The following is an 18,763-nucleotide window of genomic DNA, read 5'->3' on the forward strand; positions in this document are numbered from 1 at the left end:
TCAAATATAATGTAAAATTTTGAAAGTACTAAAAAAAATATGATTAAACTGAATTCAGTTATAAAATCATTTTTGTTCCAATTTTTAGTATCCTATAAGAGGTCTTTGGTTACTTTTAAAAATAGGTTCATATTTTCAAACGTACTTTAAAATTAAACTGTGAATCACATGACAATTTAAAACACAATCAAGCATTCATTATAAAATAAGATGAAACAATTTCAGTGGAAATATCAGCATGAAATAATTTAAATAATGAAATAATTAATAGCGAGCTATTTAGTAGGATAAATTTTTTTCTTCAACCGATCTGCTTTAGATTTTATTACATCTTACATATGTACGTACTATATATGTTTAATTATTTATTTAATAAAAAATCAACATGCCTCAGATGTAGAAATTCATAAAAAGCAAGAATAAATATAACAAAATGACATCTGAGCCCAATTATAGATTTGTACAAAATACATAATATATCTATGTATGTAGAACATAATATATATTTGAACACATATGTAAATAAAAATAACCACCAGTTTATATTCCGCAAACACATTAAAGACGCTCGTTCCATACGTTTTCACTCTCTTTTTATTCATATGTAAACAAATGTGAAATTTATTGCGGGGATTGGGGAAGGTAAGTTTTATTTTGCCTTAAATTTGCGCATTATTATATGTACATAGCATAAAATTTTATTGAGTTTCATTTAATATTTGTTTTCATTTTCCTGTCAATTAGTGAATTAAAATGGTGAGAGTTTTTTAGAGTATAGAAAAAGTGAAAGGTACATAGGAACAATATTTTTTCATATAAAATCGATTTAACCATTTAGAAAAAATCGATCGATTCGCCCTCTACCATTCATACAGCTAAATTACAATATGACGATGTTTTTGCTGATATTATGATATTACATATGTATAGGTATACATTCATATGCATATGTATAATTTATTCTTCTTTTCAAGTTTTCAACACTTAAGTGTTTGTGGTTTATTTTTGCAGAATTGATCGATTGTACTTTTATGAAAAGCGTATGCTGAATTCAATGTGAATTCAATGAACTTTAAATAACAAAAAGATTTAAATACGAATAAAATTTTCACAAAAGTTGGAAACGCTTTCTCTCAATTGAACACCGTAGTTTCTGAAAGCGTTCGTGTCCATAATATTTCGAACATCGTTCTACGTTTTATACCACTTTGCACTTCTCTACGGATTTAGAGATGCTTCAGATGTCCAAAGACATATTTAACAAGTGTAATCGTGGTCTGAACTACAGAGGGATCAGAGTGTACGATTTCCATTCGATTCTGAAATTCAACGTCATCACCGACAGGGTTTTCTACAATTGTAAAGAGTCTAGGTTGAGATAAGTCTTTTTGTTTTTATTGTTTTGATTGTTTAACACTGTATTGTGTCTCATAATGTGTCAGATACATATGTCTGAAAGCTTGGCGTTCATTTATGTTACATGTTATTGTATGTGACTAGCTTTTTGATTATTTCAAAAGAGACACAAAAAGTTATCGATACCAAATTCCTCAACCAGATTTCTGTCAACTAGGATTTATTTAATTTAAAATATGCTGATCTGGTTGAGGGATTGTTCAGTTTGAGATCGTGATTGTGTTCTCATATTTAATTGTTAATATTAAAATTATTGTTAATATTAAAAACATTTTTAAATGTTTTTTCAATGGAGTATGTATGTATATCTGTAATGTCATTATAGCTTGACTGTAGTAGATACATACATATGTACCAATTATTTATAGACATGATGTTGAAACCAACACTGTAATATTTAAAGTATATCAGAGTTTTGGAAAATGTATCATGGACGTAAAAACGGAAGGAAATAGTCGAATTTATTTATGAATACATTTCCATTATTTTTGATGGAAAAAGATAACTTCAAAATTATACAATATGGAAAATCAAGAGAAATAAATTCTATTACCGACACCTAATCTGATTATACACTTACTTTGGATTATAAATTATTTGAACTTTGATTTATTAATGCCTTCCTAAAACCACCTGTTTATATATCAACGAGAAAACACTAGTTTATTTTAAATTGTAAATATTTAGTATCGATAAAATTGATGAAATAAATTAGAAATCGTTCTATAGGTACAAAATAATGTCTTTTCCGCTATAAAAGTCTCGTATAAACTAATGTAAATATACTGTGTCAGTGTATTTTTCAATATTTAAAAACATGTATATTTAATTATCAATATTGACAGATTATACATACATGCCTTCTTCATTAAACGAGTCCTTCAAATAAACTGTCAGCGCTCACTCGTCGATGTTATAAATATTATATATCATTTTCTAGACGAAAAAACAAATTAGTATATATTTAAGTGGGGAAAAATGAAATGCCGGTACAAAGGTCAGAATGCTCTGTTATTTAATTTATCTTATTCTAATTTATTTTTTACAACGCACGAGTAACCCTTTATTTAGGTCGAATCGTCCGCTTAATAGCAGAATGTCATTCGTATGTACATACCCATACATACATATATACATACATCAAGTCAAGGTACAGTTAATCGCCGTCTTTCAAACTATCACTCAAAATATTATAAAATATTAAATTCAAGAATAATATATATATAAAATATTATATGTATATGAAACTGTGTCTCCCATTCACGTTAGGATAAGTTAACATTTTTTAACGGTGAAATGTAGTGGAATTGTTTCAATAATCAAAATAAATCATGTATAACAAGCCTATTATTATTATTCTAGCTTGCACTAGCAGAACGACATTCTTGTAATATTAGAAAAATAAACAATTAATTAATTAAACAAACTGTTATGTACCTTCCTTATCAATGTAGTCAACTAACCAGTAGGGATAAGACACACCATTGATTTGTGGCACACCTAATTTAATGAGAGATGTACACCATTGATTTGTGGTACACCTAATTTAATAAGTAGCACTATTAATTTGTGGCACACCTAATTTAATAAGTAGCAGCATTGATTTACAGCACACCTTATACACTGACTAACCAAAATAATACGACGCGTGTCTTCAACACTTCATTGTTTTAATGAAGAGTATATAAACTCATTACTGTTAGAATTTAAGTTAGTCATCACCATCGATTCCGCAAGTGACAGTTTGTCATCACCATCAAGACTCCGAGAGTGGTAGTCGATACCATCGAGACTCCGAGAGTAGCAGTCAACATATCGGCAGCAGAACAAAGTTAAATAGTGAAGAAAAGTTAAAGTGAAACAGTTCTACGTATCTTATTTAAATTCTCCGTTCCATAATTAAATTCTACTAATAAGATAAATGTTACACTTTAATAATAATAAAAATATCTTGGTTAGTTAATCAAGTAGTAAAAAAAAAAAGAAAAATTATTTAATCTTTCCTTGGAACGTGACAGTACATATGTTATATTATGTATATATTTCAGAACTGTTATTAATCATAACAATGAGATGTCTCTATCCTTAGGTTTATAAAATGTATTATGAACATTTGATCATAGTTGTAAATGTGTAGGTCTGCTTTTACTTCTATTGTGCTTTAACAGAAATAGAAACGTTTACCAATTACAACAAAACACGTGTAAAACTTGTAAACACTGAATCGGTAGCTAATAGAATAAACTGGCGGGTAGTGAATATATGTGCATATGTACATATGTAAATATAATATCTCATGAAAAATTATATTTTTTCAAAATGAAATAAGAAAAAATCGTATTTTAAAAAAGATGTTTCTAATATTGCCGGAAACAATATGAATATTGCAAACCACTGAAAAAATCGAGTTACTGTTTCGATTCGTGTTTTTGAATATTAAGGGTTTCTTTTCTCAGATACACATGTTCAATTTTATTTTTAGCATATTAGCTACAGTGACATCACAGAGTACTCTAACGCGTCACTGTGGCCAGTGACACAACCATAACACAAATAAAGGTATATATAACATCCGTGCTCGATGATATTAACCAGTAGCGTAGTCTAGTGGTAAATGTTGAATTATCTTGTACTTGATGTTACGAGTTCGATTCCCGCTAAGTCTCGCTATTGGCTAGACCTTGATTTGTCAAGGTCAATCGTTTCTTATCAGAATTTGCCAATTTTTCTGATTTTAATTGAAACGATTCCTGTAAAATTGACGTTTCCTTCCCAATTTTCTGTTGCGAACCTTTAGTTATTGTTATATCTTAGGTTTCGCCATATTGCTCACCATAGATTTCTCTGTGGTTGTTTATCGAATATAAAATTCGTATTGTTACATTAAAGTTATTCATCGTTATTTATCGTATTAATACGATATTTGTAATATCTGACGATAGATGTCAGATATTGTTTAGATTTACATGTATCTATGTAATAATTATGTGGACCAGGAAGGCGCATTTGGGGTTTACCTGTTAAGCCTTCCTGGTACATTTGTATATACATATGTATGTAAAAATAAATAAATATTTATCTTTTATCTATATATATAAAATTTAATGTCGGTCTGTGTGTCTCGAATAGGCTCCTAAACCACTGAACTGATTACGATGGAACTTTCAGGATTTGTTGTATGCATGTCCGGGAAGATTACTGTGAAAATAATAATAATATTCGTAATTACGATTTTACTGACGCGAAAGTAAAGTTATCCTCCCGCCTTCAACGCATCATGCCGTGAGTGTGACAATAATCGCGCCGCGCCTACCTCGCACTTGAATGTACTGACCATTCAGGGCTGTACCACAAACACACGTCAGCAAATATATCTATACCTATATATAAAATTGAATGTCTGTGGAACGGGAACGGGAATGGGAACGAGAACGGGAATGGGAACGAGAACGGGAACGGGAATTGCACGCGTTATTGTGGCATTGCAACGCATGCCGTGTTCAGCTCGTAATTGATAAAATCAACCACGGGCATTGCTCCACAACCATTCAACCAGTTCAGTGCAGCTTACATTAAACAGGTCAATTTCACCAGCAACCCGGTTGAGCAGATATATCGCTCTATGTAGATATTGGAGATGTTGCCAACATATTTGTGCGAGCTACAGGACGAGGAAAAAAATATGATTTCTCAGGTTTCTGAGCTTAAAAAATATAAATAAAGGTGTATACAACTTAAATTCATTAAGAACCTGAGGATAAAAAATTTATGAAAAGCGCAAGTTGAATTCAATGTATGAGAAAGGAGCTCTCTAAATTACAATACATGAATAAGAAAAAAATAATTTAATAAGAATAAAATTTTCATTAAAGTTGGAGAAGGTTTCTTCAAACGATTTCCGTTGTTTTTGAAAGCATCCGAAACTTTAATGTTTCGAGCGTCGTTATACGAGTTTCACCATTGCACTTCTCTCCGGATTTCGAGATATTTCAGAAGTTTAAAGATATATTTAACAAACAGAATTTTGACCTCAACTATAGAGGAATCAGAGCATATGATTTTCATTCGATCCTGAAATTCAATCTGATCACCAACGGGGTTTTTTTCAACAATAAAGAGTCCAAGCTAAGATTCGTCTTACCGTTGCTTAACGTATCGTTGTTAATTATGGCTATGTTTTTCATGGCTATGAATGCTTTCCATTGTATTGTGACTAAAAATGTGGCTGAAATGTCTGAAACCTTGAGTTACATGTGTATAATTGAAATTATTTTATTGCATGTTATTATGTTTATGATTAAGTCTAAAACAATACGACAAGTTATAGATATTGTAGAAAGAGACTTTGTTGAAATGGATCAAGCAACCGATGAGCAGAGGTATTTAGTTAAAAAAAATTAAATAAGATCTAGAGTATTTTAAGCACTGACGTGATTGACGCACAAATTGAATACATATATCCATTTTGTCAAGAGAAATAAAATACTGAATGTGATTTACTTTGTTTCAGAGAAATATTCTTCAAAAATCAAATAGTTATATTTGATTTTGATTATTAAATGCTTTTTATTATTACGAAATTATGTTCACAATACATCTTATATCTATTTTAATAGATACTTATCTACTGATCATTTTCTATTTTACAATTTTAATTTAATTTGGTTAGTAATCACAGTAGTATATTATTCTAATGTTAATCTAAAGCATAATAGGAAAAAGAGCTCAAAAACCTATTTACAAATATGGAAATTAGGAATAGTGTGGTTTTTTGTGATCGGTTCTATTGTATTCGCTATCTCGTCTAAGTCAATCCTTGAATTGTTATACCAAGGATTAATTCAAGAATACTACGAAGGAAGGCATAGACCTTACCTTTTTCCATTATGGTTACCGCATGACGACGTTTATCAAACACCAATTTACGAACTATTTTTATTTTTGGAATATATGGCCATGTTGGCGAATTTAATCACATATAACGGTTATTTTTTTATTATAAATGTCGTCTAAGAATCAAGTTCACCCATAAAATGTTTGATTGCAGGTTACATGACTGTATTTATACAGTTTATTGTACACATGAAAGGACAGTACGATCTGATAATTTCAAGTTTTCGAGATTTGTTCAAATTTGACGGAGTTGAATTAACACACTATAAAAAGAGAGAATTGCTTAAAGATAGAATGAAGGCTATTATCAAAAGACACCAACGTATATTGGAGTAAGATCTATTATTTACAAACATACAATACATTTATGAATATGTACTGATAATCACATTATAATTTAAAGTATTACTTAGTAGGTGTTTATGTTTTATTCCCTCCATACACGTGTGTTTTATTCCCTCCATACACGTGTGTTTTATTCCCTTCATACATCTTTCTAGTATGAGAATTAAGACACTGAATATCTATGGAATAACTTTATTCGACCTAATGATTTTTAGCACATTGTTAGTTTGTGTGACTGGATTTCAAGTTGCAGAGATAAAATAAAGTCTTGTTTAATTTTACATGAACCTAACACTTTCAATATAAAAAAAAATACAAAACGCAATTTCAGGGAATTGAAAATGGAAAATTTGAAATAGTGTTTTGGCTATTTTTTTGTGGAGCGGTGCTTCAAATTTTAATTCCAAGTGTCATCTGTTCGAAGTTCACAGAAAAGGTATACGTATACATATATGTATGTATATAATATTATTATTATTTTTATATACATATACATATATCAGGAAGGCCTAACTGGTAGACCATAATGCGCCTTCCTAGACAATTAATTGTAAATACTGCAGTATTTTTATTACATAAATCGCTGTATTTCGAGAGGCTGAAGAACACGAAACTAACAGTTAAATAATTAATGAATTAATCCATGGATTTAGACTTGTACATAAATTTTTTATATATTGTATATATGGTATCATGACAAATCACTCACAGATTTTACACTAATAATTTATACGTTAATTTGAATTCTATATGATTTGATACATGTGTCATTGCATCGATCAAAAACTATAAACCGTTGAGTGTAAAGTCCGTGAGTGATTTGTCGAGGAACCCTATATACATATGTAAACAATACTACACATCTAACTGTTTAGTAAGAAATTTTATAAACAGTTATTTTTTAACAACCTTTAGGCTAAATTGGCAGGAGATGCTTGCTATTTCTGTAATTGCGAATGCTTTGATATTAAAAATACAATTGAAAAAGACATGCAAATATTTATAGCACACTCGAATCGTCCCCTTGAAATTACCGCATTGGGGTTGACGACAATATCTTTGGAAACGTTTTTAGGAGTAAGTTGAATAATTCAATTGTAATATAACCACTGTTAATATAAGACTGACTTATGAACTTCGTAAATCCAAAATTAAATTAACTTCAATAACCTTTATTTTGGACTTTTGAAATTATCAAAACAATTAATGTGGATGTACACTGTTGATAAGTTTCACTAACGATATATACTTACAAACATTTGGGTTGCTGTTAATTTAATTTTTTTTTTTAAATTTAGATTATGAGTACTGCTATTTCGTATTTTACCATGCTACGGAAAATGAACAATCTTCAAGTTTATGGATTAAAAGTAAATTACTGTTTTGTTTTATAAATGAAAAATTAAATTTTAATTCATTTCAAGCGTGTCATTTTTTTCTTCTGGATTCAAACAGACTTAAATACGATTAGTAAGTTGTATGTTGATTAGACTACGAGAATTTAAAATGGAAAAAATAAATGTTTGCATTATCAAAGCAATCTTTTATTACAATATTAATAATGCGTATATGGATTCGAAGTAAATTTAAATTTAATTTTTTTCCATTACGAATTATTTGACGGGTATAAAATACCATATTGCAGAAATATTCCTAAAATTGTATTTAACTACATGCTTACTTAACGCTTACATAATAAATTATATTAATACTCACATAAATATACACATGTATGTATTTGAAAATTCTATCTAGCTATAATGTGACATATTGTAAAGTTAATCCTTAATGACTTGTATATTTCGGTAGTCGAATTATTAGACTGGAATTCTAATTGGCATAAATAAATGTTTACGCTAGTATACCAATATTTTATTATAAAGATTAATATACATACATATAAAAACAAATATAAAGGTTAGTCAAAAACAGGTATTTAATTCAATTAAAATGACAATATAATTGAATTTGTTCAATATGATTGTATGTAATGAGGTCTCAACAAATATCCACCATGAATGTACTTCAAATATTTTTGTCCAATTTACTTCAAATATTTTGTTTCAATAGTTATAACGATATCGTTATGTGAATATACCGTTAAAATTTCGGAGGTAAATGTGTAATAATATAAAAAAATCCAGGCGGACGCAATTTATCGTCTGGCATTTTAATAAATCCGAGTCCCAACCCTATCCTAACCCAACTTAAACTCATTTAATTAATTTTATTAAAACCGAATAATATATTGAATGTTTCCCATTGAAAATATCTTTGGAAGCTCTTAATTAATACTACCATTCAATGTCTACAATTGATGTCTGACGACCACATCCAAATTTAAACATTTAAATGGAAACTTAACGTTCAAATTAATTGAATCAAAACAAAGTCGTGGGTTGGCCACGCCACATAAATTAATTAAAGTGTCTTAAATCAGATTAAAACGTTCATTAGATAAACCACAATTTTGCGCGAGAAAATTAGAACATGACCCAAAGCAGCAGCGCGTCATTGCAAACACAAACATATCGCATGTCACTCGTTATATTTTGTTTCTGGAAACTAGAAATTGCCGACTTATTTTGGACTGTTTTTTATGAAATTGGGGCAAGAAAATATGCTGAATAAAAATAAATTAAAAACTTCGAGATGATTATATTATGTCACATTATTACATACATATATAGTTATGTTATGTTATGTTTTCGAATATTTTTTTAGATAGATATGAAAAAGTAATAGTACATAATTAATTTTGAAACCAACACTATAGCAATTAGACAATCCGGGAAATAAAGATATGTTATACATGGCAGAATCAGCAGTCAACAGAAAAATGGATGAAAATTGCCAAATTTTATTTGTGTAAATTATTTGATGTAAAAAGACGACTTTAAAATTGTACCATATGTATTAATTTTAGAATTATTCAAAAGGAAATTTCATAATTTACTGATATACATACATACATACATATCAACGATCAAAATACCAGTTTGTTATAAATCTAAAATATTAAGCATTGATTAAAATTGATAAGAATTTTCCGCTTTAAATTGCTTTTATTTATTAATATTTTTAATATACTCTTTTTCTTGTCTTTTCAATATTTATGAATATTGATATTTATTATTCATTATTGACAAATTATGTATTTTCATTCATTTACAAATATCTTAATCATAAAGTAACGAATCCTCGACGCGTGTTTTCAAATAAACTTTCAATGCTCGTCGATTCTATAAGGTATAATTTATTCAGCAAAAAAAAAATAAATACACATAAAAAAGCGGAAAAAACGCAATGTCAGTCTCAAAGGTCGAATGCTCTGTAATTCAATTAATCTAGTTCAATTTTTTTTTATTAATGCACGACTAACCCTTTATTAAGGTATCGTCCAATTTATAGCAGAATGTCATTCGTATGTACGTACATAAATATGTATGTACATACATGCATATCAAGTCAAGGTAAAATTAATCGCCGTTTTTCAAACTGTTAAGAAAAATTTGTTTTTCTCATATGGGATTTTTTAAATATAAATTCTTATTTACTCTAGTAATATGTATAATGTGTGGAATGGTTTTAATTATCAAAATAAATCATGTATAATAAGTAGGGGTCTCAAATCTGAGTATTGGAATACTTTTATACGAAATTATATTTTTATTTTAAATTTACAGCACATTCCATTCTATTTGTTGTGGCAATTATTTGTTTCAGCTATTAGAATTCTCTTCAATTTTATAAATAGGAACAAGGAAAGGTCAAAAGACCTTTCCTTGTTCCTTTCCTGGGCCGCCTTTATATCATTACCGCGTAAGTACGTATGTAATGATATAAAGGCAGCCCAACCTCTTAGTAATATATATTTACTTACATTAGTTAAAGCCGGGATCATAATTTTGATTGAAATCCCAATCATTAAAATCTTTTTTTTTTTTTAATTTTTTTTATTACTTAAAATTACTATCAGTATTATACACAATTATTATCAAAAAGATTATAATAATTTAAAAGGTCAAAATAAAATAATGAAATATTGTTTTAAAAAAAATACTACTTTCCCACTTCCGGTTTATAAAATTTAATGATTTTTTTATATTTTCATGACATGGATACAAGAATTACACTTGAATTTTTCACGACGAGCACACATGTTTAAGGGGCCAAAAAATAGTGGAAGAAAAATCGAACCAGAGTAAACTTCCACTTCCGGTTGACGGATGCTTACCGAATTTTATGAATAACTTGGTATTAACCTTAAACTTCTTTATATGAAATTTCAGTTCAATAAACAAAAATACATACACACATTTTTCACTAACCTCTTCTTATTCAAGATCACGAAAACTTGATTCTTCAATTTTCGTATGATCACAAAACTTCATCTATTGTTACTACGTACATAGATAAAGTAAAAAGGAGTAGAGTGTTTCAATAATTTTGTTAGAGGAGCAATGATTCGTGGCATTATAATAATTTAGATTTTTATACTCCTTATAAATATTTCTCAAAGATGGATATAGACGACTATAGACAACATTCAAAAAATGTATTCAATCTATGAATTTTTCCCAAAGTCGGAACATCATAAATCATTTTCTGGCACTCAAAATGCATACTATTTCATCCAAATCAGAAATTGAAAAACTTAAAAAAAAATTAAAATAAGAATGACTTTTCAGTAAAAATTATGTTTTTACCAAAGTTGGGAAAGCTTTCCTCAGCAACGACAGTAGTTTCTGAAAGCGTCTAAAGCGTTCATAAAGCTTCTGACATCGTCTTAAGTATTACGTTATTGCACTTCTCTCAGGAATTTAGAAATGTTGCAGAAGTTCAAAGACATATTTAACAAGCGTAGTTTCAATATCGACCAAAAATATATTAGAGCGTACGATTTCCATTCCATTCTGAAGTTCAATTTGATCAGCAATGGAGTTTTTTTTAACAATAAAGAGTCCAAGTTTAGATTATTAAGTCCAATATTTAACATATCATTGTTGGCATTAGATTTATATTTCATGTTTACGAACGCTTTTCACTGTGTTGTAATTAAGGATGTGTCGGAAATGTCTGAAAGTTTGACATATGGCACTATTGTTAAACTTATGTTTTTGCAAGAGATTATGTTGCTGATTAAGTCGAAGAGTGTGCGACATGTCATCGATATTATAGAAATAGATTTCATTGAAATGGATCAAGCCACTGATGGTGAAAGGTATTTATATAATACATCTGAATACAGATGTATTATATGTATGTTACTGTGTGTCTGTGTATTTTGGGGATTTATTGTACACCGTTACTCCTATCAAACTGAACCTTAGTATCAGTTGCTGAGATTCTTATCGATACGACGTAAAATTTTCAAATTTTCAAGTTGACCGGAATTGGAAGTTTTTTAATTAAATTATCTCTCAAACCACTAACCCAATCAGACAGTAATTTTTTTTTCATGTAATAGAAATTATAAATATTATACCTTAATATTTTTTGAAAATTTTTACCTAAACCGGAAGTAGTACTGTCAGTCTGGCAGTTTTATTTTTTTCGACCCCTTAAACATGTGTGCTCTTCACGAAAAAATTCAAGTATGATTCTTGTATCAATGTGATAAAAACAAATAACTAAATTTAATAAACCGGAAGTGGGATTATTGTGTCTTAGAAAGGTAAAAAATGTTGCGACCACGATTCTGTCCACGCCCCTGAACGTATCGAGCTGTAATTTATATTTGTATTCTTTATGTACTAACTTGAAGCTGATAAAGTTTTGGTCAAAATTCATAAACCGGAAGTAGTATTTTTTTCAAAATTATTTTTTATAATAATTATGGTGATTTTAAGTAATAAAAAAATCCGACAACCGGAAGTAGAACGGATTAATAACAAAAATTCGTTTATTTTATCGAGGTAAGCCAGTTATCAATAGAATTTTTGTTATTAATTCACAAGAATAGTCGAAATATGATTTGAATTTAAGTGAAATTTTATTTAATTCTCATATAAAGATAATTTAATATATTATCCCTATTAATTCAATTCAGATTCGTGTAAATACGAGTAAACACTAGTACGAGCTTTTTGCTCGCAATTTTACCGATTTAAAGTTCAGCACACTTCCGATTAACCCTTTTAAACGAAAACAAAAAATAGTGTGCTCAGAACGCTATCTCAATAAACATGTTTCAATAGAAAAAACTCAATATATAATAGTATTAGCAGTGGGAAAAAATCCAAAGTGAAAATACGTACTTTTGACTTTTGATTTGAACTGGATGACTACTTAGAGAGATTTGAAAGCTAAAACTGGAAGACAAAATACCCGACTATAGATTCCAATATTCATTTTGAAATTGACAGATTTTGAGACATCGACCGAACAACACCAAGATATAGAAAAATCGCGTGATTTATAAAACACATATATCTCTGAATCTCGAGCCAATCAACATTTTTTATTACCAGATTCGTGATTACTGGGCATAGATCTATTTATAAAAGTCATATTTCGTCTCTGAACCATTTTTCGTGTCGAACAGTGTTATATTTAAACAGCAGAATAGAACAGTGGTTAGCATATAATGCGTTGAACAAAGTGGTCACGGGTTCAAATCCAACTGGTTTCTGCTGGTCAGACCTTGGATTTGCGACCTCAGGTCGATCGTTTCCTATCAGAGTTTGTCAATTTATCTGATTTTCATTGAATCGGCTCTAACAAATTGGCAACTTTACCCATTTTCTCGCAAATCTCGAATTTCGCTGAATTGTATAAAATGCTGCAAATTTATAAAATTGACAATAGTGTCTCTGTGGGTGCTATTAATATGTATTTACTGTATCAAATGTATAATGTTTCTGGCATTGAGATTACCTGGTATAAATTAAAAAAAAAATTGATTGATGTTTAATATTAATGTATGTATGTATATGTATGTATTTCAACAAACTGAACCAAGTAAAATATTTATATACAATACTTTCTTATATTTCAGGAAAATATTCTTCAAAAATCAAATACTTATATGGAAACTAGCGATAGTGTGGATTTTTGTATCTATTTCAATAGTCGGCTCTTATATGTTGAAGACAATCCTCGAATTATTATACCAAATATTAATTCAAGAATACGTCGTAGGCAGGCTAAGACCTCACGTTTTTCCACTATGGTTACCCTACTGTGATGTTAATGAAACGCCAGCATATGAAATATTATTATTTGTGGAATTTGTGTCTATGGTGGCAAATTTAATCGTATTTTACGGTATTTTTGGAAACAAAGTATCAAACTTGAATTCGCCAATGAAAAACATCCATTATGTTAAGTTATTTTAATCATTTCAGGTTACTTGAATGTATTGATACAATTCATCGTCCACATGGTGGGACAGTTTGACATTATAAAATTAAACTTTCAGGATTTGTTCAAATTTAGCGGAGCTGAAATGACAAATAGTGAAATGAGGAAAATACTCAAACACAGAATGAGGGCCATCATCAGAAGACACCAACGTATATTGGAGTAAGATCTATTATATTTTTCTCAATGTGCACCGATCGGTCGTAATAACATGTTTTTACGCAAATACAATACACTAGTATTGTGGCCGATGTAATATCAACGCATGGGTTATATAACGCATGGGCATATTTAGCTATTTTAAAAATATTTTTTTACAAGCCTCTTCTATGTATGTTTGCCTTCGCTCGCTTGTCTGACAACATTTGGATTTGATATTATTCATTCTTCCGATCGTTTTGAAACTTTGAGCGGTTTGGTCAACAATGCATATTTAAATCAAATCTGCCAGTACGATGTTAAAAAATAATCATAATAAACGCGTTTAAAAAATTCTACAATTTTGATCATTTTGACGTCTAATGGTAAGTTGCCTTATTTTTTTGCATTTCCGCCACCCACTCGCTGAAGAGAATGCAACTATGAGCGTTTTTTTTAATAAATAATGAGTATTAATATTATGAAACAAAAATTTGTGTTGTAATTATGTTCTTATATTCGAAACCAAGTCAAAATTTGATGATTCGGATTATCCGTGTTTTTCAATTATTCGTGCCCTTCCTCCCCAGCATTAGCCCAGATAATCGAGAGTGTACTGTATTATGCAAATATAATACACTAGTGTTGTGCCCGATGTAATATCAACGCATGGGTTATGGCATATTAAGTTAATAATAAAAAAAACTTCATCTATTGTTATTACGTACATAGATAAAGTAAAAATTAAAACAAATGTTAAAAAAATAATTTATCGATGAACGGGGACACATTCTACCTACAATAACTATATTTTTTAAGAAGTATAAAAAAACAATGGACATAACACCCGTCGAAAGAGCAAAAATGGCAAAAAAACTGACTTCTCGAGACGAACGGATTTTAAAGAGAATTTTACATCAAAACAGTTTCAAAACTGCGTCAGAAATTAGGTCTGAGTTCATTTAAGTTGGAAAAAACAGTAAGCCTTAGAACAGTTCAATATAAACTAAATGAACTTGGTCTATCGAAATGTTGATATGTTGATATTCCCCTTGATATGTTGAAAAGCTTAAAGAATATAAAAAATTATAAAAAAAAACATTTTTATTTGTATTCCCTACTATTATTTGAAGTCCCCTTGATATGTTGAAAATCTTGAAGAAGAAAAAAAATCCATTTTTATCGATTTTTTGATTTATGAAATCTACTCCAGCTATAAAAAAAATGTTCATTTTTACTCCAAATTTACAATGATTCCCCCCATAATGTTATCTATTGACGAAATCGCTTTTTTTTGCTGCATATTGATGAAGAGGAGTTGTAGAAAGTAATACGAAAACTGTTATTTTAAATTCCTTTCCTAGTCTTTTAAAATATATCGTTATTTGCATGTGATGCAACTGATAAGCTTCGCTTTGCGCTGTGTGTACATCATCATATATATAAAGACGGTAATCTGTGTGTGTGTGTGTGTGGGTGTGTGTGTGTGTGTCCTAACTCTCGCCGAACATAATGAACGAATCGATAAAAATCGATTAATTCATTTTTCGGCGAGACGACTTTGTCGCGACTCGAACCGATCACCCCAAATAGCCTGAATATGGATCTAATGAGCTAATGGTCTCGGACATCGCGCCAAATCCAATTTTTCATTTTGCCTTTTTTTTTTAAACATTAATTGAAATATTCCTTCTCGCCATATAAAAAAACGTAATTTTAATAATTTCATTTAGCGAAGTTTTGAACCATTTTTTTTTCTTTTCATATAAAACAATTAAATATATATTTTTAATTGAAATTATTGAAATTGAAATTAATTTATATTTTAGCGATATTTTAAAAATAAAATCAATTCCAGGACGCCGACTGGAACCTACCCCCATCGCGCCCAGATCAATATACGCTGACCAGTACACCATGATACGGATATAAAGACTGCTCTAAATAACGTTAATATTCACTAATCGTACAGAACGTATGGACAACCAATCAAAACGGAGTCATATCTTCGGTAGTTGTCGGAAGAAGTCGGAAGTAGTCGGGAGAGGTCGGGAGTGGTCGGGTGTCATGGATCGAGTGAATCGATTTCGATTTGCAGTATCGCTCGGGGCGATAGCTAATAATAATAGAAAAAAATAGGAAGTCTTTAAATAAATAATTGAAAACTCTCTATGGGAGTCTGCGTATTTTTAAGAATTGAAAATTATTACAAATAAAGAATTGAAAACTATCTATGAGAGTCTACGAAAATAACGGTAATAAATAATAATAATAAAATAAATAATTTTATACCCATGCGATGATGTTTCATCGGGCTATTCACTAGTATAAACAATAAGCACCAATAGAAAAAATAATAAACTCATTATTTATTGAAATAACTTTCAATAGATGGCGCTAAATGCTGAGAGACTTATTAGTCTAGAGGAAACATTGGTAGCAAACAGTTTTTCGAAGATCTATTATCTATTATTAACGACTATTATAATACAGCGAGCGTTATGTCACACAGACACATTACACATACACACATCTAGAAACACATACATAATACCTCTATTATGTATATACATATGTATATATATATATATATATATATATATATATATATATATATATATATATATATATATATATATATATAATATTATCATTATCTTTCTAGTATGAGAAATAAAACAATGGATGTGTTTGGAGTAGCTTTATTTGCTCAAATGCTTTTATCCTCTATAGTACTTTGTATGACCGGATTTCAAATCGCAGTTGTGAGTTTCAACCAAAATTCTGTGTAATTTTAAACAAACCTAATACTTTCAACAGTAAATAATAGAATCACAATTTCAGGGAGTTGAAAATGGACAAATTAAAATATTATTTGTGATGTTGTTTGGTGGAGCGGTCGTTCAACTTTTAATTCCAAGTATAATTGGTTCAATGTACACAGAAAAGGTATAAATATATAATAAGTTTTTCGTTCGAAATTGTATGGAAAGTACTTTTTATGTGATTTTTAGGCTAAATTGGTAGGAGATGCTTGCTATTCCTGTAACTGGGAACGCTTTGATATTCACAATACCATTGAAAGAGATTTACAAATATTTTTAATACGCTCGAGTCGTCCTCTCGAAATTTCTGCACTAGGATTGACGATAATATCTATGGAAACATTTTCAGCAGTAAGATAAAGTTATAAAATTAAATTGTGAAATAAAATCCCGCTAAGATATTAGCATTATATCAAAACATGATTTTCTTCATTTTCAAATGATATACATATTTATGTTGGAGTAATTTGATTTAATTTTTTATTTAAGATCATGAGTACTGCGGCTTCTTACTTCACCATGATACGGCAAATGAACGAAAGCGTATAAATTAACACAATTTTCACGCTGATGGATGGAAAACACAATTTTTATTTGATTTTTTCAACGTGCAATTTGACCAGCCAAAAATTGAATTTTTATTCACAAATAAATTAGATTCACGAAATGTTCCCATCGGAGCTAGTTTTTGGTGTGGAAAATTTTTAATTTGGGCTTTAGAGAAATTTCGAACGTGTGTCAACTTTTGCTTCTAGTTTCAAACCAATTCCAGTGTTTTTACACGTATTGTGACGTGTCTTAATTGAAAAGTTCCCAAAAGGCAATTTAGTGCTTGCAATTTTTTTCGATATAAATAAAAGAATTTTGAAGTGAAATTAAATATATTTCTACTATAACTTAATTTATATTTATGTATTGTAAGACAATCTTTTTTCCTTATGCACTTTCATATACTAGGTATAAACATATGTATGTATGTACATTAATAAATTATTTTTTTTGGTATATTTCATTTTAAATACCTTGAGTAATATATGTCTAATTCACTATTGGAATATATTCCATGTAGGTGTTCCTTCTCGAGAATTATTTCTCGTGAATTTCTCAAAAAAAATACCAAATTAAGAAATTTTATAAAACATCTTTTATTATAAAATTTTTTTTTTTCGAATATTTTCAAATAGTTTACAGTCACTGCTCTTTAGAATGCTATATTAGAATGAGCGGGTTTTATACCTAATGTGCATACTTCTTAGAAAGGGTCTGCGAATGATTTTCAACTTTATAACGTGCCTTATCTTATGTTCTTTTTTATCTTATTTTGACCCGGACATTGCAAATGCGTCAATCTTTAGAAATACGCAAACAATATATTTTGACTACTAATTTTTGACCTGAATTTATTTCTATTACCATTACTAAGTTGATTCATATGGCAAATTACATTCCAACTGGTCGAAATATATTATAACTGAAAATATAAGTTGGTACCAGGTTAGATTGAAAGGTTAGGCTTTCGTGATAACGTCACTTGACTGAAAATAAAAGTCACATTTTTGTTTTAAATTTACTCTTAGAGTTTTCGTAATACCATGCTCATTACTATAATTCGTAATACCTAGCAAATATTGACGCATCAATTAATTCTAAATAATTCGTAAAAACACCAGAATTTTCAAAGATATTATATTACAACTGTCGCACATTGTTGAAAGTGTATTTGTATTTGTAGAGTTATAATTTAATAGTTGATTTGTATTCGAATATGAATTACTTAAACG

The 18,763-nt window shown here is 29.3% G+C and overlaps 2 protein-coding genes across 2 annotated transcripts in view; one reads left to right on the forward strand and one right to left on the reverse strand.

Annotated features, from left to right (window-relative positions):
- Positions 1–18,763, reverse strand: part of LOC143912906 (tachykinin-like peptides receptor 99D) — a 212,264-nt gene that overhangs the window by 57,428 nt on the left and 136,073 nt on the right. The gene's annotated exons all lie outside the window — the stretch shown is intronic.
- On the forward strand, positions 11,484–17,531 carry LOC143913738 (odorant receptor 85f-like). Its single transcript, XM_077433716.1, has 5 exons — positions 11,484–11,878; positions 16,823–16,926; positions 17,006–17,106; positions 17,172–17,333; positions 17,472–17,531. Exons 1-5 carry the CDS (start codon positions 11,484–11,486, stop codon positions 17,529–17,531), a joined length of 822 nt encoding a protein of 273 aa, XP_077289842.1.

The sequence above is a fragment of the Arctopsyche grandis genome, chromosome 6 (assembly GCF_051622035.1).
Source record: "Arctopsyche grandis isolate Sample6627 chromosome 6, ASM5162203v2, whole genome shotgun sequence".
In the NCBI taxonomy this organism is placed as follows: Eukaryota; Metazoa; Arthropoda; class Insecta; order Trichoptera; family Hydropsychidae; genus Arctopsyche; species Arctopsyche grandis.

Coding starts and splice junctions, on each gene's coding strand:
- LOC143913738 (XM_077433716.1), top strand. CDS start 11,484: ATGTTGCAGAAGTTCAAAGACATATTTAACAAGCGTAGTTTCAATATC. Junction 16,927..17,005: donor ATTTCAAATCGCAGTTGTGA/GTTTCAACCAAA, acceptor AATTTCAGGGAG/TTGAAAATGGACAAATTAAA. Junction 17,107..17,171: donor GTTCAATGTACACAGAAAAG/GTATAAATATAT, acceptor TGTGATTTTTAG/GCTAAATTGGTAGGAGATGC.